At 42.7% G+C, this 22,471-nt stretch overlaps 1 protein-coding gene across 1 annotated transcript in view; it reads left to right on the top strand.

Moving 5' to 3' along the window:
* Window positions 1-22,471, top strand: part of ADAMTS17 (ADAM metallopeptidase with thrombospondin type 1 motif 17) — a 181,479-nt gene that overhangs the window by 4,099 nt on the left and 154,909 nt on the right. Inside the window, exons 3-4 of the mRNA XM_051628580.1 lie at window positions 6,238-6,403; window positions 21,878-22,050. Of these exons, the coding sequence (XP_051484540.1) occupies window positions 6,238-6,403; window positions 21,878-22,050 (339 nt within the window). The remainder of the gene's footprint in view (window positions 1-6,237; window positions 6,404-21,877; window positions 22,051-22,471) is intronic.

Genomic DNA, 22,471 nt, shown 5'->3' with positions numbered 1-22,471 from the left:
CAGTACAGGAAATTGCTTCTCTGTTTTTGTAAAGTTCCAGCTTTGTAAGGCCACAGTGAATGTTACCTTGAGTTGCATAATGGACTAAGGTTTCTGCTCCCAAGTCTGAGGTTCGATATGTTATGTCTCTCTTCCAGCAAGCAAATTCCAGTTTGCTTGATACATCTCAGAACTAGTTGTCCTTTGCTTTCAGGTGCAATTTCATGGTTGTATTTTGACTGTTGCTCTCTGTGTACTGCCCTTACCCTCTCTAGCAAAGTTTGGCAGAGCAGCGTTACCTTCTGTAGAGCTTTTTCTGTTGCAACCTGGAGAGCATAGTAGAGGAGGCCCTTTGAGCACCATGTATTTGTGCTGTGATTGCAACAGTGCTTTTTCTGAGTCCTAGCAGGGCAGGGTCCCTTGCTGTTTAGGAAGACTTCTTCCCCAGTTGCATATTGCAGAATGTTTCCTCAAGCTATCTCTAAAATGTGGGATCCCCTGAGACTTCATTTGATGTATTAATATTTCACTTTCTTTTCATCCTAGGGCCAGTTTCACATGCTGAAGTGCTGGACTGCTATGCAGTTGGTTGGACTACAAAGTCAGTGCCTTACAACAACTGCTGCAGGCTTTTCATATTTCTTGTACCTAAATTTTTGAAGTACTTACAGTTTTGAGAGGGTCACAGGCTCGTATTAAAATGAGTATTAGGTTTTGACTTAGAAATGAACTTGAAAACTCTTGCCTGTTCAGGAACCATGTCTAAAAGCTGAAAAATCACTGGGATGTGTTTAGAGGCAGAGGTTTAATTCTAAGTAACTTTCTCTTTGAAATCTGAAAATTTTGATTTTTGCATTCAGGACTGCTCTTTGGCCTGTCTCTAGTTAAAGTGGATTGTACTTCTCAGTTAAGGCTCATTCATATAACTCAGGAGGCTTCCTTTTGAAGTCTGGATCAGTGGAAGTGGATGATGTGTGTTACAAGGGCTCATGGAATGTGAACAGTGATTTTCTTTTTATAGCATGGAATAGAGTAACTGAAGCTACCCCCTAAGAAATGCATGCTGGAAGTTGGGAAACCTTAAATATTTTGCAGTATTGTCTCATGCAGTCTTTGCAGAGAAGTAAAGGGCTTCTTTTCTTCCAAGCTTCATGTAACTTTGTTAAACAACTCCTGGTGGATGAATTTTCCAGTTTGTTAAAATATTTCTGAATGGAACCTCTTCATTCTCGTGTGTCCCCTTCACTTGGTTGCCATCCACAAATTTGGGGAGGGTGTAGGTGTAGACAAGCTTTGGCAAGTATGGGCAAAGATCATAGATAGAGCATCCATCTGGACTTTGTATCAGCCAGGTCAGGTGATTCCTCTTTTTAGGAAGGCTGGACAGAGATGCTCTAAGTCTGCTGGAGGTGACAAGGGAAAATTACAAAGTCATGACTTTTCATTTGGGTACTAAATAAGGTTACCTGCCAGAAATTGATTTCTCAGTTAGCTGCAGTATCTGGGCAATTTTGCCCTCCCTGTTGCCCACTTTGCTGTTCACCAAAGGTGTGATGGGACCAATGTGGTGATTTTTCCCTTTGGAGGTGTTTGCCTTTCTCCATTGACTGTAGAGGGAGAAGATGCCTGGTTTAGAGCAGATGTCTGAAGCTTGGAGAGCTCAGTCCCTGTCCAGTGGTAGTGAGTGTTCCTGTGTGCAGTTGGGCAGCGCTGCCCTCCAGGCAACTGCAGGAGCCTCTGCTGTCATGGGAAGCAGGGCAATGCAGGCATGCTAGGATTGTCAGATGATACAATTTCCCCTGAGGAAACCTTCAACTGTGCTGCATTCTCTTGTCTGGGAGCAGAGCTGTCTGGCTTCCATCCATAGCTGGTCCATGATCTGAAAAGTTAAACCTCTTAAAATGACCGTGCTGGGTTTCTTTGTGCTGGGATTGTCTTTCCCCTTCCACAGTGGACAGAAGGGAGTGCACGTTGTGGTTTCCCTGTCTAGCAGACTCGGCGGCTGGGGCAGAGGAGCAGTCAGATGTTCCTGGGTATGATCTGCTCTGAAAACCAAGTGCAAACATGAAATGACACTGGAGTAAGACCAAATTTAAGGCTCTCATTTTAAATTTGCTTGAATTGCACTTGTAAATAGTAACTAATGTAGAGCTGAAACAGAGTTTGTTAATTAGGACAGGACTAAAAGCCACATGATGTTTATTACACTGTATTTGAGTTGTTTTTTTGTTCTTCATTTTAGATACTAATTTCCTTTTAACCTTGAGGAAATGGTTAAAGATTTACAGTGTAAGAGTTGAGGAATTGAGAAGAGAATGGAATTTGTCAGATGTTTAAAACTGTTCTCTTTTCAGTGTGTTCGGATGTGTGTAACTAATGACCACTTAGAAACAAAAGAAAAATCTGTTGAAGATTCAGCATTTCACAGATCTTGTTCAAAGATGTTGTGAGAATAAAAAGGTCTGGAAAAACAGTGTAACTGTTGGAGAGCAGTAACATGTGGGAAGGTCCAGAACCACGTGCAGAGAACCTAGAAGTTTTGGATTCCTGTCCCGAGTTAGCCCTTGAGCTGTTGTGCCTCCACCAGTGCTACCAGGGGACAGAGACAGAACAGAGAAGCCAGGGAAGCAGGACAGTGTGATTGCAAATGCTCTTTAAGTGCCAGCACTAACAGGCCCGTTTTTACTGTTGTAATTTCAGTGACACAGTGTGGGGACCTTCCTCCTTTCCCTGCTGTCATTCAGGCTGGGAAAAGCTCCAGTGTAGCATAAGGTAATGTGTAGAAGAGGAAAGACCTGCTGGTAGTACAAGAGGAGATCAGAGCAGATTGCTTGAGTGACCAATGTGTGTATAAAACTCTGGGTAAGAGCATGTGAGGTTATTTTGGTGGTTTGGAGAGGAGAGCCTCTTTTGCTAGTGAGGAGTGTTTCAGCTGACTTCTAAATTAAGGGTATGAAATATCCTTAATATGAAAGATAGAGCCACTGTTAAGCACAGTGGTGAGTGGGGCTGTAGTGGGAACTGTGGATTATTGTTTATTTTAATCAACTTGTCAGTTTTGTTGCCTGCCTTTTGAGGCTGAAATAATTCAAGCCTTTCCTGTTAGCTGAGCTGTGTGACTTTGTCAGCTGTATGGTCCTGTCATGCGAACCGCACTAGGCAGGTTAGATTAATAATACAGATGATGATGAACTACTGTGCCCCTCTGGATTTCTGGGCTCCTGAGGACTCCTGTGTCTTGGTGCTCTGGGGTGGGTGGTGGGGCTGGGCAGCAGCTGCTGTCCTGACACTGAGCAACACAAGGGTCTGGCACAGTGGCAGGTCCTGTTCCTATGGGCTCCCACGGTGAAAGAAGGATGAGAGGGAGTATCCCAGCCTTTGATATGCATGTCCTCAGGCAACTATGAATTGGCAGATCCAAAGCATTTTATTTAATTTGAATGATTTCCAGAGATGTGGGAAAAATAGCTCCGACAGTCACATGGTCTTCTGTTTTACTTCTTTACCTTCAAAATCCAATTTGCTGCTGTCCCTGAACATCACACAAACTAGAGAAGGAAAGCATAGAGTATTTGTCTGGTATCTCATGGTGAGATTAGCACAGCACAGTATTTGGCATTTAGAGGATTTGAGGGAGGCAACATGAGGAATGCATTTCTTGCAGAAAAAGCAAAGTAACAACCAGAGTTGTTCAGACTTACCGTATCCAAAAAATCTCATCTGGGCCCACAGGTTTGAGGACTGTTTAGAACCCAACTGGCAAGTTTGAGGAAAATTTTAACTCCCAAGGAGTACTTTACAGGCCCAATCCTGCAAATCCTTCCTGCTTGAAACTCTACTTGGTTTGTCAGATTAAACTTGAGATTGCTTCTTAACCTATTCCAGGGTGAAGACGCATGGCTTTTTCCCTCCAGAGGTTTCACAATTCTAAAGCAAATGTGAAACATAAGTCCTTTCCAATGGTTTAAATTATTTTCACACTTGATGCCAGAAAGTTGGGATAGTGTCGGGTGGTGATGAAACTGACTCTTTCTTACATATTTTTGGCACCAACAAAAATGGTTGGCAGCCTTTCAGGAGCTCTGGTGTGGCTTTTAGTACCATGGCACCAGATTTACAACCCTTCTTCTGAATAATTAAAACCTATATTAAAAAAGAGGCTGGGGCTACCTCCCAGCTGGAAGATGGGAAGAAGGAGGGGAAGTGGTGGAGAGCATCTTAAAGGAGGCTGGAAGAATAAGTCACTAGAGCTTTTGCTGTCCCTGAAACAATTCTGACAAAGCCCAACTTGTAATTAAATGAAGAGGCAGCCCTTTTGGAAGCTCTAGGGCAGAGTGGGTCTTGTAAACAGGTATGTCAATTTTTCTTCCTAAGTGGGAGCCCTTCTGGGAGGCATCAAGGCATTTTACACTTAATCAGTGACCTTGCCCCAAGGGTAAGGCCTCTTTTGAAAGACCTCAAAAGGGGTGTCTCTTGTCTCTTTTGAGGCAGGGAACTAATTGTTACTGCAGTGCTTTGCAGCCATGACAAACAGAGACACTGATTTATTTATTTTTTTCAAGTGCAGTTTTGGAATTAGTAAGAATTCCAAAATGCTAGGTTCCCCTGAATGCTGTTCAGTTAGTACAGCTGTCAAAAGAGGAGGACTCTCATTTCTGTTTGCAGAAATTCCTCTTGCTGGAAATACTAGGCCAAAGGGATTTCCTGGGTGTACGTGAGGACTGAATTTGGCAGAGAAATGTGGAAATGTACAATGTACAGTACGTATGTAATGCGTATTATAAATCATATTAGTACAGTCAGCTGTTGAATATATAGTATTTGCATGTATGTGCAGAGCATTTATTTGGATGGTTGCCTGGCTGGCACAGAATGTAGTGGGGGGACAAAAAAGTCTGGTCTCTCTTTATACATATAGGGTGGGTCTTGTAGATGTGCAGTCCAGGAGGATCCCTTGTAAGCTCCTTTACCTGTAAGGTGTACCATGGGCACAACCTGATGCTTCCTGCCAGGCCAGATGAGGCCTTGTATTGCTAGTAGAAGTTGGATCAGACCTGGAGAGTTCTTTCAGGGGGGAATATGGCAAAGAGCTGTATTTTGAGACTTTAAATTGCAGTACAAATAATCACTAGATTAATACAATGAAAAGTAAGAAAGAAACCCTAATTGTATGTATTCACTTTCTCCAATGTGTTAAAACCTCAGTGTTGATTACTAAATCTGGAAGCTTTAAGTTTTAAGGGGATACCTTTCCTTCTCTTTTCAAGACCAGGCTGGATGGAGCTTTGAGCAACCTGGTCTAGTGGGAGGTGTCTCTGACCATGCAGGGGAGTTGGAACTAGATGATTGTTAAGGTCTCTTCCAATCCAAACCATTCATGCCAGAAAAGGAGTGGAAAAGGCATAAAAGAACCTTCAAAACTCTTGGTTGCAAGCAGAAGAGGGCTCTACTGCCTTCCAAAGATGTTCTTGCCAGCCTTGCTGTAAGGTCTGGACTTGGTGCAAGAAAGGCAGGGATTTAGTGCTCCCACCTGGAGCCTATGGAGTCTGCTGTTATTCAGACAGGGTCTTTCCCTTCCTTGTGTTACTTATTCCAGGGATAGTAGAAAAACAAAAATCTCATGACTGGGAAAGTACAACAGTGCATCCCTGACTTGACCCCTGAAACCCAACCCATGGCTTGACAGGGGGGCAGTGCTTGCAGTGTGGGCCCCTGTTGTAGCCAAGATGAGGTATTTGGTCCCCATACAAAAGATGTGAGTGGCTCTGCAAGTCATGCTTACAACATCAGCTCACTTAGTGTTGTCTGCAAGAATGATATGCACAGATCATCTGCAGTTTGCAGGAAGTCTCACCTCTGCTGTACTGAGAAGGTAAATGCCATTTAATAAGAATGCAACTCCCCACGTGAGCTGAGCGTCTCATAAGATGCATTTCTGCTTTTAGCTGGAGTGGTGCTTTAGCCAGAGAGAGAAGAAGGGAAAGGAAAGGTGTTGACAAGAATCCCCTACCTTTTCTTTGTACAAGTAGAGTGCACAGTGATATTTTTAAATAGTGCTTGGTGAGATGAAAAATATGAGAAGCAGCTGAAGTTCTTGAGTGTGTATTATACAGACTGAACGCGATCGTAATCACTTTCCATTTCCTCACACTGTAAATTGTGATTGCAGTGAAATGGTCTGCGTTCAGACTAGGTTGATAGATAAGGTTAGGATACCAAAATATCTGATGGGGTTTTTTTATTCTCTTTTGTGGACAGGTTGGCTATATCCAAATTGGATCAGAGCACATGCTAATACAGCCAGTGAACACATCAGAGACCTCATTTAGTGGGAAAGAGCACTTCATCAGGCGCCGGCGATCCACGAGGTCAGGCCATCCCCTGAAGTCACACACTCCTGATGAGCACTGCAAGGTTGTAGCAGGTGAGCTTGAAGTGCCTCAAGAGAACAGCCATGAGTATGCAATTCTCTTTTTAACTGTTGTTCTGCCAGATATGTGTGTATTTTTTAGTTCAAGTGTTCACACAGGTGGAGCTAGTGAAAAATGGCCTGTGTTAATGAATCCTTCTGCTGCCTCAGGCAGAAGGATTCACATCACATATATAAAAGTAGTTAGGACACTTATTGTAAAATTGGATCTGTGAGAAGATAAACTTTGATAGGTCAGAGTAAACTGCTTTAACCATGCAAAGTGACCACTGCTCAGGAAGGTGTTCATAGTGTTTCTAGCAAAGGCCTAGTGGTAGGATCCTGGGCTTAAATCCCATGGCTCTCTGTGGCTATGTGAGATGCTGGTGGCATGTCCTGTATTGTCAGTCTTCAGTTGTGACCCAGTGTGACTATTAAAGTTGTTTTATAAATGAAAAACTATAATTGTGGATTTGATTTCAAGCCCTAGAGTCCCCATTGGAGTGGGACATTAATAGTAAGGAGTTCTGGTTCTTTGGTGATGGTCCTCCTGTTGATATTTTTCTCCTGCCTTTTACCTGCTCCTGGTCAAGGCACCACATAAGGTCAGTAGCTTTACTGTATTTTTGCACTTAAAGAGGGTGTGCCTGTGAGCTGCTGCAAACCTTGCTGTTGCTCTAATGCTTAGCAGCTGAAATCCTGAAAAAATGCAGCTGTCTCACACCCTTTTCATTTTGGGGTGGGATTTTTTGTTTGGTGTTAATAATAAAACAGCTTTTGATATTATTTTCTATTATTTTTCAAGGGAAGATGTCTAACTCTATTCACTGATCGTATCCTATCTTCTTCCATTTTTAAAGCCAAACAGTTTCTCAGCTAATATAAGCTGGTCTAGTTTTTGGAGCAATTAAATTTTAGCCTTTCTAGAAATATGTCTGGATGGGTTTTCTAGAGGGTATTTTTTTATGAACTTTGTGAAATCTCTTCTTTAGGTGTCACTGTGCCTGGATGTTCTGTTTCTTTTGTTCCTCTCCTGCCCCTTTACCTCACCAATATTCCAGCTTCTGCCTCCTGGAGGGACTGCAGTACTAATACTAACATGGAGGCAGTGGGTCAAGGCTTCTATGCTGTCTTCTACTGAGTTTCCAAAGGGACAAAATGGGAAGCAGGACTGGCAGGTTTAATGGGTACAAGAGTAAGACCCACTAGTATGGGAACAACTGAATCGTCAGGAACAAGTTCTGGTTTTGGATGTAAAGGGACATGGCAGCAGCTGAAGGTACAAAAGGCTTTCTTCTTGGGAACTGCAGTGGAAGCAGAGGTCTGAAGGAACTGATGGGAATAGGCAGCCATGAACAAGTTTGCCTGTATCCCTCTGTTTTTATATTAAACCAAGCCTGTGCACCAGCAGAGATGACCTGTGCTTGCTTATACAGTTGCCTCCTGGCTGGCACTGCTTGCTGATAAATCCTGTAGCCAGGAACTTAATTTTCTCTTGTGTGGAGTTGAACTCTTGGTAGTTCAGCAAGTTTATTATTCTCTTAGGTTCAGACTAAGCCAATCTTCTCTGAGTATGAAATCTTAGTTCTGGTTAGAGTTACAGATCCCCTATGTCTCTTTTTAGAGGAAACATCAGAATTCAGCACCACTTTGATTTCCTAGCCAAGGACTCTCTGTGTTCAAAGAAAATGCATTGCAAAATCCTTACACTGTAAAATAAGACAGCCACTAGTTAAAAATTGAGTTGAAATAAAGTGAGTCCAGGAAATCTGCCTCATCCTTTTACCACTGAACTTTCTGACCTTCTGTCTAGGGGCAGGGTGCTGCCTGTCCCTGGCAGAACTGCAATTTCCTCCCTGAGAAGAGGGAAAGGAAACTGTGGAGACACTGGGATGAAAAAGGGACAGAGAAGGTGAGAGAGTACCAAGGTATCAGAACTGTAAACAAAAGACACAACGGGGACACTAAAAAAAGTGTTCCCAGTAGTACCCACTGTTTCCTGAGGGGTTCTGGGGACTCACTACATGCTGCTGTTCTCTGCTTTGTTCAAAAGGGAATCTGAGTAGATGCCACAGTTGCTGGGATGCTCCCTGCAAGCTTTGTTCTCCTCATGTTGGCCCAGAGGTGATTGACAAGGCAGGTCCTGGAGCTTGAGGGACCTTGCAGCATGGGCTAGGTGGCCTGTTGGTCTGACAAAATCTAATTGCATTTAACTCTGTTTATCAGCAAAATTAATGGCGTATCTGTTAGGTTCCTAATCCATGGACAGCCCAAGGAACTAGAATTCCCTGCTGCAAGCAAAGTTGTTGAAGTTTTCACATTTGTTGGGCTAAGAGCACACCTGCACACTGCCACCGTAGCTCAGCTTGCACAGGTGGTGGCCAGGCCATGTGAAGAGTGTGTCTGGGCTCTGAGGCGGGGGGGAGATTCTGATGTAAAATTTGTTTAAGGCTGTGGATCTTGTGCTGTGACTAGTTTTTAAATTTTTTTTATTATTATGATGATTTCTTTTTTTTTTTTTTCTCCTATCTGATGATAATTAAGGGGCCAGACTGGGGCTGGATTTGGGGAGAGCATGAGCTTCTCTGCCCCTTGTGTGAGACCAGGATGGCTTTAGTCTGTCCCTCAGCAACAAAGTGAGTAAAATCTGGGACTGTGTGATTCCCTGCCCCAGGATCACACAGGAGTTTGCAAACCAGCTGGAAACAGAATTTGTATCCCTTGGGTGCTGGTTCTTTGTGTTGACTGCAGGCTGGCTATGCTGAAAAGCGAGCAAAGCACCCGACTGCTGCACAGTGCAAACAGCCACCACTTCAAGTAGCTGTGTCATAAAACAATGAAATTGCTCATGGGCTTTGCCACTTAAAGGCAGACTCCTGAATGTTTTTCATTGTTGTGGGAAAGAAATGTAAGTCTTGGCTGTTAATAGGCTTAGCACGTTAATGACCTAATTGACTCCTGTCTGGTTTGGATTAACTTTTGTGCACAAGGAGTTTAGAAACAAAAAAATTAATCCTCTCTGACACACAAAAGGTCCATTCCTAATGAAATTGTGTGGAAATGATGATCTAGGGGCATGCTTCCAGAGTGTCTCCTGGGAAAAGGTCTCTTTACTGCCCAACTGGGCAGAGTGAAGGATTGATCAGGCTTGTAATCTGGCTCACCCAGGCTAAAACTTCGTAGGAGAGAATGAAGGTTGTAAATACTTAGGAAATAGTTACATGCTAAACATTTCAGATACACATCTTCCATTGTGGAACACCACAGAAAAATACATGTTTGTGTAAATACAATACAAACCAAGTGTTTTTCAAAGCCACATACTTGCTTGGGCATTTTCCGAGTCCTTTGCTGTTCTTGTATCTTCTGAACAAGCAAGAATCCACTTTAAAGATATTTTCTACCTAAAATTTTGTAATTCAGCAGTACCTGCCCTGAGCTGGGGTTATTTGGGATTCAAATAAAATACAAAGCATCAGAAGCTGAATTTTTAAGTTACTGATCATGTCATAAGAATTTAAACAGGGCTAAATTAGTTGATGGCAGGTTTCTGTTGGCAGCAATGGTGCTGTGATATATGAACTTAATTGACTGTAAAAAAAGATGCACAGTGATGGAATGAGTTGTGTAGGGGGAGGAGGAAAGCATATTAAAAGGCAAAATGAACTTAATCAGAAAGTGCCATGTGTCAGTGCTACTGAGGGGATAAGGAGCACAGCTTTCCAAGGGCTTTTCTCTTGTGTTCCACCCAGAAGTGAGGTACTTTCCTCGCAGACCTCAGCCATGGGAGAGGAAAACTGGGTTGAACAGTTCTTTGGGGCTAGGTAATGCTAGCAGGCTGGTTTGGTGAGTGGTTGTTAAAATCTCTAAACAGCTGCTTTAGCCTAAGTACCATAACATGTCCTACAGCACTCAAAATTATTTTTAGAGCTGCAGGAGAACTTTGTGGGAGCCAAGTTTCTTCTGGAATAATCTGTGTAAGAGGATTAATCTAGCTGTAGTCAGGAGTGGGAAAGCAGTTAGGGTCTTGCATGACTGGATCTTTGAGATTTGAATCTGAGTGTGCCTACTAATGGGTTAAAAAAAAAGTAAATCCCAGGTCTGTGGAATCAAGGCTGATGTTTTAATTCCTTTGTCTAAATTCTGAAGTGCTCCAGCAGCAAAGGATGGATCTCATCACCATGGGCCAGGTGCTATTGTTAGTCATATGATACGTGTATACATATTATTTTTATCACCTGTCATCCAGCAGGAGAAAGAGTTCAAGTCACAATGCTCATTTCTACTCAGGCATGAACATGAGCCCTTGTGAGGCAAACAAAAAACCTATTAAAAGGTTTCCAGGTGCAGATGCTGTGAGGGGGAAGGAAGGAAAGGTTGGGTTTCATTTTCTCTGAAGCATGGTGTCATTAGGAACATGGGACATAGCTTCACGCCAGTCATGTGAAACACTTACTCTGCCCTCATCTCTAGATGCTGGGCTGCATCTGGGATACTTGATGTCACACACTAATCTGATTTTAAATAATGAGTTTTACAACTTTTTGGTCAAAGTTCCTGAACTAGTAGTCTTTCTGGAGAGAGAATGGAGCCATAGGGACTTGTGTTTGTAGGTTTTAACTCATGTAAGTAAGAATTTTGCTAGAGGTGAGCCAAGTAGGGGAGAGAGGATTTCTGTAGTGCCCTCAGGTTTGGCTTAGACCTCCACGTGTAGACTTCTCAATTTATTTGTGGAACAAGAAGTAGCTGCAGGGCTGATCTGTGTTTGGGCAGTATCTGTGATTCCCACCAATCTCTGACTCTGTGAGAAGAGCTCTTGGCAAAGAGGAAAAGGGCAGGCCAGAGGGTAGTACAGGGGAACTGTAGGATCCTCTGTATTAACCCCCTGTAGCTAAGAGTGGGAGTAGAAAACACCTGAGACATTTCATTGCCCCATCTCTCTGCTACCTTGTAGTTTAATTTGCTGAGATCTGTTCATGTATCTTGCATGTTTCCTATGCCACCAAAGTCTACGGATGGGAAAAGTTTTTCCATTTTTCTTGGTGAAAGGAAATATCAATGTTAAAGACAGAATCAAACCATGTTATGGAAACACAAGGATCTCCTCTAACCATGTCATAAAACTTTGTTTCTTTGGGAAAAGTAAGTTATGTTATAACTTTTACAAAGGTCTCCAGTGATATATTAAAGTCCTCTTACATAGAAGGGATTTGATATAAAATACAGCCCTGGAGCATGAGAGAGAGCAGCTTGTCTTTGGAGGGAAGGTTGTTATTTCATGTTTATGCTATAGACCTCATAAATTACTCTGGATTTGCCTTAAATCCTTTTGTCAGTTTAAATGAACCAGTTTTCATTTAATGCAAATGTGCTGCATGGAGAGAAGCATATAGTGAAAACCAGGAAGATCAGCATTCTAATTCACAAATGTGTTGCTTCTCTGTCCAGTTACTTCTAAGCCTGTTTTAACAATTGATCAAAGCTGGTAATAATTTAAATAAGTGCTAGTATGCAGGTATCAAATGTAGGGAATGCTGTCCCTGAACAGGTATAAATCTTAAACACGTGTTACTGCTACGTTGCATTTCCCCATCTTTAATCATTGTCTCTTAGCTGTGTTTGCTCTGCAGGTTTGACTTGGCCTGAAATAGCAGTTGTTATGGCCAAAAAAACATGTGCACTAAAAATAGAGAGATGTCATGCAATCTGCATTAGCCCATATTAGGAAGCATCTGTTGAAGAATTAAAGCAAGGTTTTCAACAATGGGCTATGCATAAGACGTAATGTGATTAGGTGTTTGCAAGAATAGAAGGATTCCCTGTGTCAGAAATCGGGTCTTTCAGCACTTTACCCATGGGAGCATGTCTCACTTGTGTGGATAAATCCCTTGGTTTCTCCAGGTCCCTGGTCTTCCAAAGAGGGAGCCTGGATTTTCCCTGTGTGTGAGATTGTTTCCTTATGGCTGACAAGCAGCAGTCTCTTGGAGCAGCCCACCATTCAGAAGTGTCCTTTTCCGTCACATGTGGCAAGTGAAGTTTTATTGCTGCTCTGTTCGGGATGAAGCCCTCAGCATGAGGGCAGAATGGATAATGTGGAGGGTCTCATGTCTTCTTCCTTGACTGTCAAGATGCAAAGAGGACATGGAAATACATGTAGTGTATGGATTTCTTCCCCTTCCAGAAGAGCAGCTGCACACAGTAGAGCTCTTCTGCTCCTTTACTTTGTTCCTAATAAAACCTACTGCTAGTTTCCATTGGAACTCAATGAAATCTAAACTGGCAGGTGGTAATGAACTAAGTTGTCTGATGTACACTGTCCTTGTCTCAGGATGCTCATGGGTATTCCAGTGATCATTCTGGCTAGAAAGGGAGACAGGTGACTCCAAGGAGACTAAGGTCACTTACCTTTTAGCTGTCTGTTTTTTCCATATTATCATAAATCATCGCTCAGGGTTAGAGCCAAGAGTTGGGAATTGGGACTCTATTGGCCTCAATTCCTAATGTTGCTTGACCTTTGACCTTCACCAAATCCCTGGGATCTTAACCATAAAAATGATCAGGTGTTGGGCACCTACATATTTGTGTGGCCAAGATGGGAACAATGTAGGGCTGGTTTTACCTCTGTTTGAAAGCTCTAAGCTTCCTAAGTCATGGATGTCACTAACTGTGAACCCAAGAGTGAAGGCACAGAAAATTAAAGATCACTTAGACTATAACCTCTCACTCTCAAGCAGTTTCTTTATTTGCAAATTAGGGCTACTAGCTCTGAGCTGGCAGTGGTAGCAAGAGCCTTTGGATCTGAAAATTGCTCTATAAACTGCCAGTTTCTTTCTCAGCTGATCTGTTCCCTGGGTAGTTTGTGTCTGTATCCAATAGGGATTAAAAATAACAACTACTCTATTTTTAACTTCTCTTTGACCTGCTGAACTAAGACAGTTCTTGACTGGCTTCTGCAAATTGCCAGGAGTAAATTGCTTGGCTTTCGAGCAGGTCTGTGCCACCCCTCTCAAGGTATGTAATGGTGAGGCCAGGGTGTAGGTGGGGGAGCCCCTGGTTTGGTGGGTCCCTCAGCTCTTCCAACCATAGCAGAAGTGATTGGAGTTCAGCTGCCAAAGCCCAGGATGGGTTGGTAAGTCTGGCAGTTGTAAAAACATTTTTTGCAAACTAAGCACATTTGCTGAAGACTCATTAAAACAGAAGAAACCTGGAGGCCAGCTATGCCATTTTTCACAGTCTTAACTGCAGCCAGGCATGCTGTAGTCTCTAAAGCCCTGAAGTGGGTTGGGAATGTGTTTTGTAGTTGGTCTCAGATCTTCTCAGTTTAACTGATCAAAACTGAGGAGTTTGAGTTCAGAGTCTTACATGCATCACTCCTTATCGTTTGGATGAAATTGTATTTGTGTTGCAGGATCTTCCCTTAAAGCCCCAAGCAAGTTGGGACCTTTGTGTCTGTCACAAACAAAGGAAATCAATTCAGCTTCAGAGAATTTGAAACTAGTAACAGAGCAAATCAAACATAAGATCATGGAATCACTTAGGTTGGAAAAGGCCTTCAAGGTCATCCAGTCCAGCCATTAACCCTACTCTACCAAGTCCAGCACTAAGCCGTATTCCCAAGCACCACATCTAGATGACTTTTAAACACATCTGAGGATGGTGACTCAAGCACCTCCCTGGGCCTCCTTTTCTTCAGACTAAATAGCCCCAGTTCCCTCAGCTGCTTCTCATAAGGATGAGAAAGCAAGGCACAAAGGCTAAGGAGTGGCAGAACAGGTATTTCCATTCCCATTTTAATAGTCTTACCATTAAGCCATGCTCACTGTGCCTGATTTCTGTAACAAATTCTCCTTTCTGACTATCTTACGTGAGTCCCTGTTTCTAGCCTACTCTGAAGGTGTCCTTTGCAAAGGAGATGACTGCACATAATTCAGGAGGCAACAGTCTTTGAAATGCTGCTGACAAATCAAACCAGCAAGCAGATGAGAGATCATAGGGCTTATCCTGTGCTGTCTTGCAGGTTTGCCATTAAAGATGAAGTCCTGATGTGCTATGTTGACAACTGAGTATGTTTTGCAGAAGAAGAGGGTTTTAGCTGAGGTGGCCAAGCCACAGACTAACTTGGATAACAGTCCTTGCAATAAAATCTCCCTGGTGTTTTGAGATGCAGCATGGAGTTCATGACTTCTGTCTCAAATTATTGTTTGCTGCTGTGCCAGACAAATAGTCATGAACTTGTGATTTGGTATGAAAGTAGCTGGGTTTAAAAAAAAACAGCAAAACCAAAACAACCAGCCAAAACCCAAAAAGCCCAAACAAGCCTCAAACCACAACACATTTTTGGGAGGTGGATTAGGGATAAATGGATCATTATGCTGTGTGATGACATCTTTTTTTTCCTGCTAGGTAGATGCATGATTTTATGTGCCATTCTAGTCAGAAAGAAATTGGGGGTGCAAAACCATTTTGAAGGATAAGGCATTAAAGATGAGAGGTCAGCTTGCAGTCTACAATCAGCTGTGATTTGAATGAGCAATGATTTTTAATCCCTGAACTTCACAGTACCCCCTGGCATGAGCTAGCTGTGGTAAATCTGAAACCCCCAGCTTTTAATGGTGATTTAGAAGTCCAGTGCTGTGTCCTGACAGAGGTGAAAAGGTCTCCATGTTCCTATGGCTGGGAATAGCTTGGGGAGTGCTGGCTGTGATAGCAACTCCAGTAGTATCTGTTCTTCTTAGTTGCCTTCTTCAGTCCTCACTTCTGTCTTCTTCAAGGTGTATTCCACAAGGAAACTGCTAAGGAAGCAACTGTGTGGAGCAAGGCCCTTGGAGCTGAAGTGTGGGTTGGTTTGTTTGTTTGTTTTCTTTCAGGGGATCAGTGTTTTGAAAAAGAACCTCTCAGTTGCTGTATGGATGAAAACTGCAGCTGCAAGGTGGCAGGAGGCAGTGAAGGGACATTTCTGGTGGTGTCCATGAATTTTGAACTGACCCTCTTTATGTGCTGGGAAGCCTGTGGTGTTCTCACAGCTCTGTCCCATGATCTGTGGTTCTTTTAGCTCAGGCTGTGTTAGCACATACCCTTTAGTGGGCTGACTTCTGTAGCAAATAGTTTGTCATCCTGGGAGTCTCAGAGCTCTAAGCCTGTTCAAATTTGTCTTGCTTATGACTATGGGCAACTGGATCCTCAGGCTGAAGAAACAAGGCTGCTGGTTGGTACAGCTGATGGGCATCCACCATGGTGATGCTGTGCAGTCAGTCTTTTGAAGAAGCTATTTAATGACCTGTTTGGAAGCAGCTCTGCTGTCAGATCCAAACATGAGGAGAAGATTGATTTAACTGTAGCATATTTGCTCTTGATGCATTTTTCAAATAATAAACACTCTGTGTCTTGACCTCTGTGGTTGAAACCTGTGGCAACTCTCCTGGTTTGAGTTAGGACAGAATCAATTTTTTTTTAGTTGTTTTACTCTTCAGTTAAGCCTCTTCAAAGTAACTGTGCTTTCTGAAGTTAACAGCATATTGTTCTTAATTCAAACTAAGAAGGAAGCCTGCCTGTATTCTTTTTATGTTTTGCTTTTGCTGTGGTTGTGGGATGTAAGTGCTGCTGCTAGCTTCCACTGTTTCCCCTTCCTCCCTGGGCTCTACCTTGCCTTCCTGATTTGAAATGAAATCAAGTAATTGTACTAGATTTGAAAAGTTCTTTGAAAGTAGTGCAGTTTCTAAATGAAATGCCAATGAGTTTCTAGCAATGTGTAAGAGATGTAGATGCAGTATAATGATCATGTCAACACACTTATAGCCTCTTGAGGATCTGTTTGTGTCCTGCGCCTGGTATCAGAAAAACTTCATGGCTTCTTGTCCTTTTTCTGAGTGACACATGGTTTTAGGTTAACTAGTAAGCATATACCTAAAGAACTTCCATAATTTAATTTCTAGGCTTGATTTATGTGCAGGATCTCCTTTTTCTTTCTCTCTTTTGCTTTGCAGAGGTGATGGGTTTCATTTTCAAGTGACACTAATGAAACCTGCCTAATACAAGTTCCACTGAAAGGTTCTCTAGAAATTCCTGGGGCAAAGGGAAAACTAATGTTAGCTGTTTGCCCCACTCATGGTACTCTCAGCAAAAAGGAAAACAGAGCTAGCTCTCCCTGTGTGGGTGTATAGAGATGTTAAAGGGGGTCATGCATGCAGGGAAGTTAGCAGAGGGCTTCCTGAGGAAGAATTTGACAGGATTTTTAAGGCAGCAGTAGAAAAGAGCTTCTGGGGAGGAACCTGGCCTTGCAGAAAGGACTCTGCAATTTTACTTTTATTTGTGGCTTTTTGTTGAACTGCATCCAGAAACTTTCAGTAGGTTTAACTAGAATGAGGTAGCTAAAATTACAAAGGGGAAGGTTAGGGAGAAAAATAGTGGAAGGCTATAGGAGAAGAGCTTGCTTTTCAGATGAGTCTGGGAAATACTGTTGGAAGGAGGAGCAGGAAGGGACTCTGCAGTTACAGCAAGAATGTGCCAAAAACCAGACAGTGCTAGACAGGGTTTTTGGTGTGTAATACGAAAGGTCATTTGGGGCGGTTGCTTTGGAATTGTACATCTGTTGAGTTGCCATAAAAAGCACTGCACATAAGGAGTTTTCTGCAAAGATTTCAGAGGAAATCTGTTGTGTTCCTGGTTGCAGTGAGGATGATGGTTTTTTGCCGTTCTGGGAAGACTGCAGAGGCTGTTGGGCTGCAGAATGTGATGTGATCATGTTGTTTTGCAGGTCACTAGCCGAGGAAAGATAAGAGCCTGTAAATAAAAACCTGCTAATTAGTTTGTGTTACATCCATCTTATACTGAGGATCTGGGGGTGTATCACCCTTCTCCCATCACCTAACAGTCCTGGATTTTGTGGAAATTTTGGCCAGATAGGCTCTCTAACACACTGTCACAGTCACTGGCAAAAGAGTCATGTCCCTTGTACCCAGTCACCCGCAGCACGTATGTGCTGTGTTGTCAATTGACTGTTTCAGCTCATATTTCACATGAAATTGTCTGACCTCTTAAACAGGGAACACCTGACTTCTAAAATAGTGTGCAGTTTGGTTATGTATGGTCCCCACAATGTAAACTCCTCTGACAGGCTCCTGCCCATGTTTTATGGCCTCTCATGCGTTCACACTAACACTTAACATCTGCACCACAAAATTTGTAACATCAGTTTGTTCAAAGAAAGAATCCACCAGGCATTTAATCCTTGTTTTAATGGCTGATGTTTATTTTAGTTTGGGGTTTCATGTACTCATGGAGGGATTCTCTGCCCATAGTCCATAAATCACATGGGGCAGGAGTGAGACTTCTCTGTGCTGGCTTATTTCGGATGTGAGGCTCTAGGGATGGGATTTTGGGGGTTTTTTTGATACCTCTATAAAGTTGACTCACCTCAGGTATGAGTTGCAGGTGTGTTTAATGAGGATGTTTACTGTTGATTTTGGATCTTTTTCTCCTCTTCATCAAACTTCTGTGATATGGGCTGTGTGTATTTCTGTTGTTCTGTTTGCAATGATTCATCCATGCAAAACCCGCCTGGACACTTTCCTGTGTGATGTACTATAGGTGACCCTGCTCTGGCGGGGGGGTTGGACTAGATGATCTTTCAAGGTCCCTTCCAACCCCTATGATTCTATGATAGTTGGGTTTTCTTTATGTGCTTTGATTATGCTGGAAAATCATGTGTGTGGTAGGCAGGAGGATGCAGAGGCCACTCTGAAAGTAGCCCTCTGCAAGGACAAAAAGAATCAAGAAAAGTTACTCTAAAGAGGAGCTACGAGCTTGTAAGAAAATCCCAAAACCAGGAGAGAAGGTAACACATGACACTTCTGTTTGAGTAGTTTGTGTTGCCTTAGCTTTTCTACAGTGTATCATTGGTGACCCCCTGAGCTCTTTGTAGGCTCCCTTGAGGTCATTACGTGGTGCCTGTTGTAAGTGCCTGGTAAGCTTACACTTGGAGAACGTGAGGGAGAGGATGAGAGTAAGAGCCCAGATTCTCTCAGTTAGGTCACTTTGGTTGTGTTTCTAGGCAAGCCTGTGGGGTGGTAGTTTTCCACACACCACCTCTAATCCCTACCATCCAGTGGAAAGCAGCCAATCCACAACTTCAAGGAAAACTCATGGAGGAATAGGGGCCAGAGGCTTTGTGTGAAGCAAGACTACCCAGTGATTTGCCAGGAGTCCCTTTAGGCTGCTGCTTTCCAGAAATCACACCTTGCAGAGTGTTGTACAGCTGCGTCTGCGAGGAGGTGCTGAGCGGAATTGGCAAAGCCTCACCAATTCCTTCATCTGCCTCTGCAGGAAGGGACCATGCTGGGCAATCCCATGGCAAATGACCATGGTGTGACCTCTTCTCCCCAGAGTCCAAGCTACAGTGTAGCATAGTGAGTTCCTCCTCTGACACAAGTGGCTTCTTTTCCACCAAAAAGAGGATTTTTGAAGTGAAAACCCAGAGTACTCTCAATTTATTTTCTTCCACTCAAGCCTTTTTACACAGCTTATTCAATGAGAGACCCAGACTTATGTGAGTTTAGGCCTAGCCCCTGTTAAAGCAACTTCTATATAGGTAGAAGATTTACATCAGCTGAAAACTTAATTTTTTAGGGGATTGCCACAATATCAATTTGATGGAGAAGTGCTGAAACTTGCAGGAACATTCTAATTGCTGGCAGCGAGACCCAAAATGTCAGTGTTCTTACTGGAATAATTTGCTTTATTTTTCTCTGATTTCTCCCGCGGTATTTACATGATAACCTTGAAATTACTGCAGCTAAAACCATGTGCAGAGGGAGGGATGGTTGGATGAATTGGATGAAATGAACAAACATACATGGGAGCTTTTTCACACGAGTTGGGTGAAGTAATTTCCATTTCACAGCAAATTGAAGGTGCGTTCATCTTTCCTTCTCTGGTGTAGTCACTCCATTTTCTTTTATCCCAACTGTAGGTTTTGGCTCAGTAAAACTTGCCCTATTGTGACCAGGTATATGTTTAATGAGCTTCCCACTGAATATCTTCCCAAGTCAGAGGAGTTGAGAAGCCTGGAGCTTCCATGCTGTGGCATTGGGGAAGGAAATAGGGGGGCTAACAGGAAAGCTGGGGAGGGACTTTTTACAAGGACTTGTAGCGAGAGGGCCAGGGGTAATGGATCAAAACTGGAGAAAGAGAGATTTAGGTTAGACATCAGGAAGACATTTTTTAGTATGAGGTTGGTGAGACACTGACACAGGGAAGTTGTGGAAGCCCCATCCCTGGAAGTGTTCAAGGGCAGGTTGGATGGGGCTGTGAGCAACCTGATCTAATGGGAGGTGTCCCTGCCCATGCAGGCGATTGGATCTAGATGATCTATAGGGTCCCTTCCAACCCTAGCTGAATGGGTCTATTTTATTGCCTTTCTGCAGCACTTAAAAACATACAGATCCACTGTGCTCGGGTGGCTTTGTCATGATTGAGCACTTTTCTGTAGCTGTCCTGCAGTCTGTGTGAAAACAAGCCTTGAAACTTGGTTATTTCCATCTCTGCTGCTGGCATGTAGCTTCTCTTATTTATGAGCACCCCAAATTTACATTTTTTGCTTCTCTGTGGGCCCCTCTCTGTCTTTTTAGACCCAAGGGCGATCTTCCCAAAATCTTTTAAAAATAGATTCAAGTCAAATTTCATGGTTGTTTTCTCAGTTTAAAATATGTACCCAGCATTGACAGTTGATGCCTTGGGCAGAAAAGCATGTGCAGAGCTAGATGTGCTGAGTGGCAGACAACTCAGAACGGGGATATGGGATGGACGTGTGCAAATGTGTGTATTGACAAGACCGAAAATATATGAGTGAGCAGAAGGCAGGGAGTCCATTTCAGTCTGGCTTTGTGGCTTACAGCTGATGGAGTTGATCACCCTGAATACAATAGGGTCAGGCAGGTAAGACTGATGATCTGGATGCAAGTATTTTTACCAGCCTGGGAAAAAAAGGAAATTCAAGCTGAATTATGGAAGAGAGCTGGTAAACAGGCTGTAGAAAAATGGGATCAGTGAGTGCTAACTCAGATCTGCCTGCTGTGGAATGAGGCTTTGCTGAGTTAAAGCTTCAGAAAACTAAAAAGGGGTTCTCTGCTCTGGGAAATGAGCAGCATGAGTAGTGTGACATAAGAGGTATCTGATCATCCATTATGGTCTGTCCTGTGTCAGTTTTGCACTGAATGCCGCGTTTATACTGCTTCAGAACCTGTTGTGTGTTCTGCTCCCTTTTTCATTGGAAAGAATCGGCATTAATCCCAGTGTCAGTATCTCATCCATAGCATACTGCAGGCTGAGCAGTAAGCAGAGATGTAATTTCAGTGAGTCTTGGCAGTTTGTTTCTTATTGCAGAATAAATCTGCTCTAATGACTTCATTTGCTTTTCTTTCATTTTACAATTGAAAACATGAATATCTTTTTCGTGACTGCAATTAACCAAGTAGATTTAATTTCAGATCTGAACTTAATTTCCCCTTTGTTCATGCCTCAGCTGCTTTTCAGATCTGCCTTTGGGCTGTGAAACACATCTAATCTTTCAGTTTAGGAGAGGACAAATTACTAATACATTGGTCCCTTAGTTTGGAGGAAGGGAGGTTTAACTTCTGTGTTTTAATTTTTGTGTTAACGGTAGCTGGCCACTGCTTCCCCTTGTGGTCCTTAGAATGGGTCATTTTCACAGGTTCTTGTAACTTAAATTCACCAAGGATCAGCTGGTCTGGGAAGTCCCTACTGTTTGGTTTACATGCCCCAACAAAGAGGCAAGTGAGCTCTGCATGTAGGTGGCCGATGGCTGCAGCTGCTGCTGTTCGTGCCAATAGCAATAAATGAGCAAAGAAAGCTTGAGAAGGTCTTATCTAGCCTGACCTTCTGCACCTCTGGGTTTCATCCAGAGACTTCTGCAGTTGGCCAGTAACACATGTTCCAAAACAACCTAACTTAATGTAAAATTTTTGAGTGTCTATCTTGTGTCCTGTTACGTTGGTTTAGTGATGCTGGTAGCAAGTGAAAATACAACTTACGGAAATACTGACTCCAGGAATATCTTAAAACTTCCCTGGCTAAGGAGAACCTGCAGAGTCTAGATGTGTTGCATCCCAAAGCACAGTCTCCTATCCTAAAGTTTTCTTTACCGGATTTTTCCTTAATTACCGCTTGTTCCATTATAGTGGAATGTTACTTTTTTTACAAGCAGGATTTCCAGTTTCTGAAATTTTTGCAAGGGTATGTTTGTGGGTTTTTTTTCTCGCTTTGAATTACAGCTACTCTGTTATTGTTTGAACTTCTCTTTTCCCAAGCTCTTTCCTATTTGCATGTAATCTGGTCATCTCATAGAAATCTGCACACAGATGTGCTTGCAATGGAAGCTCTTGGTTGCTTCTTTTAATCACTAAAAGGACACTAATTAAAGGTCATTGCAATTGATTATGATCTGCCAGCCTTAATAAGTATTTTGACTTTTAGAAAAGAAGAGACAAAAGAAAATGAAAACAACCAATGACTGGAGGGAGAGAAGAAATGCCATTCGACTTACCAATGAGTACACAGTAGAAACTCTGGTGGTGGCAGATGCTGATATGGTCCAATACCATGGTGCAGAGGCTGCCCAAAGATTCATCCTCACAGTTATGAATATGGTAAGTAGGCACTTTACTTTCAAAAGAAGAAGCAAGAATAAAGAAATCATATCCAGGGCAGGTTAAAGCTGGATTCCTTGACAGCTGAACTGGGTAACTGTTTTGACTTTGAGGTATGAGGAAAGGTTTTGGTTTCCTTGTGTTATGTGCCTCTTCTCCCCTGTCTGCAATCCCCTGTATTTGCCTTAGGGCATCACAAGTGAAAACATTTTTGAGATTGAAATTTCAAGTTTTCAGTTAGGAAATATTCTGTGATTTTTCAGGAGAGGTATTTTCACCCATGTTTTTTGTATTACTATGGTTTACCTAGGAAGAGAGTATCCCAGAGTGGATAGATGGTCTTGTCTCACCTGATGTTTCTTGAGATCCTGAAGATCTCCATAGCATATCTGTTTCAAAAGGGATATTTCTCTGTGGGTCA

This window comes from Apus apus, chromosome 10, assembly GCF_020740795.1.
Source record: "Apus apus isolate bApuApu2 chromosome 10, bApuApu2.pri.cur, whole genome shotgun sequence".
Lineage (NCBI taxonomy): Eukaryota > Metazoa > Chordata > Aves > Apodiformes > Apodidae > Apus > Apus apus.
This window is presented reverse-complemented; position numbering and strand designations above follow the sequence as displayed.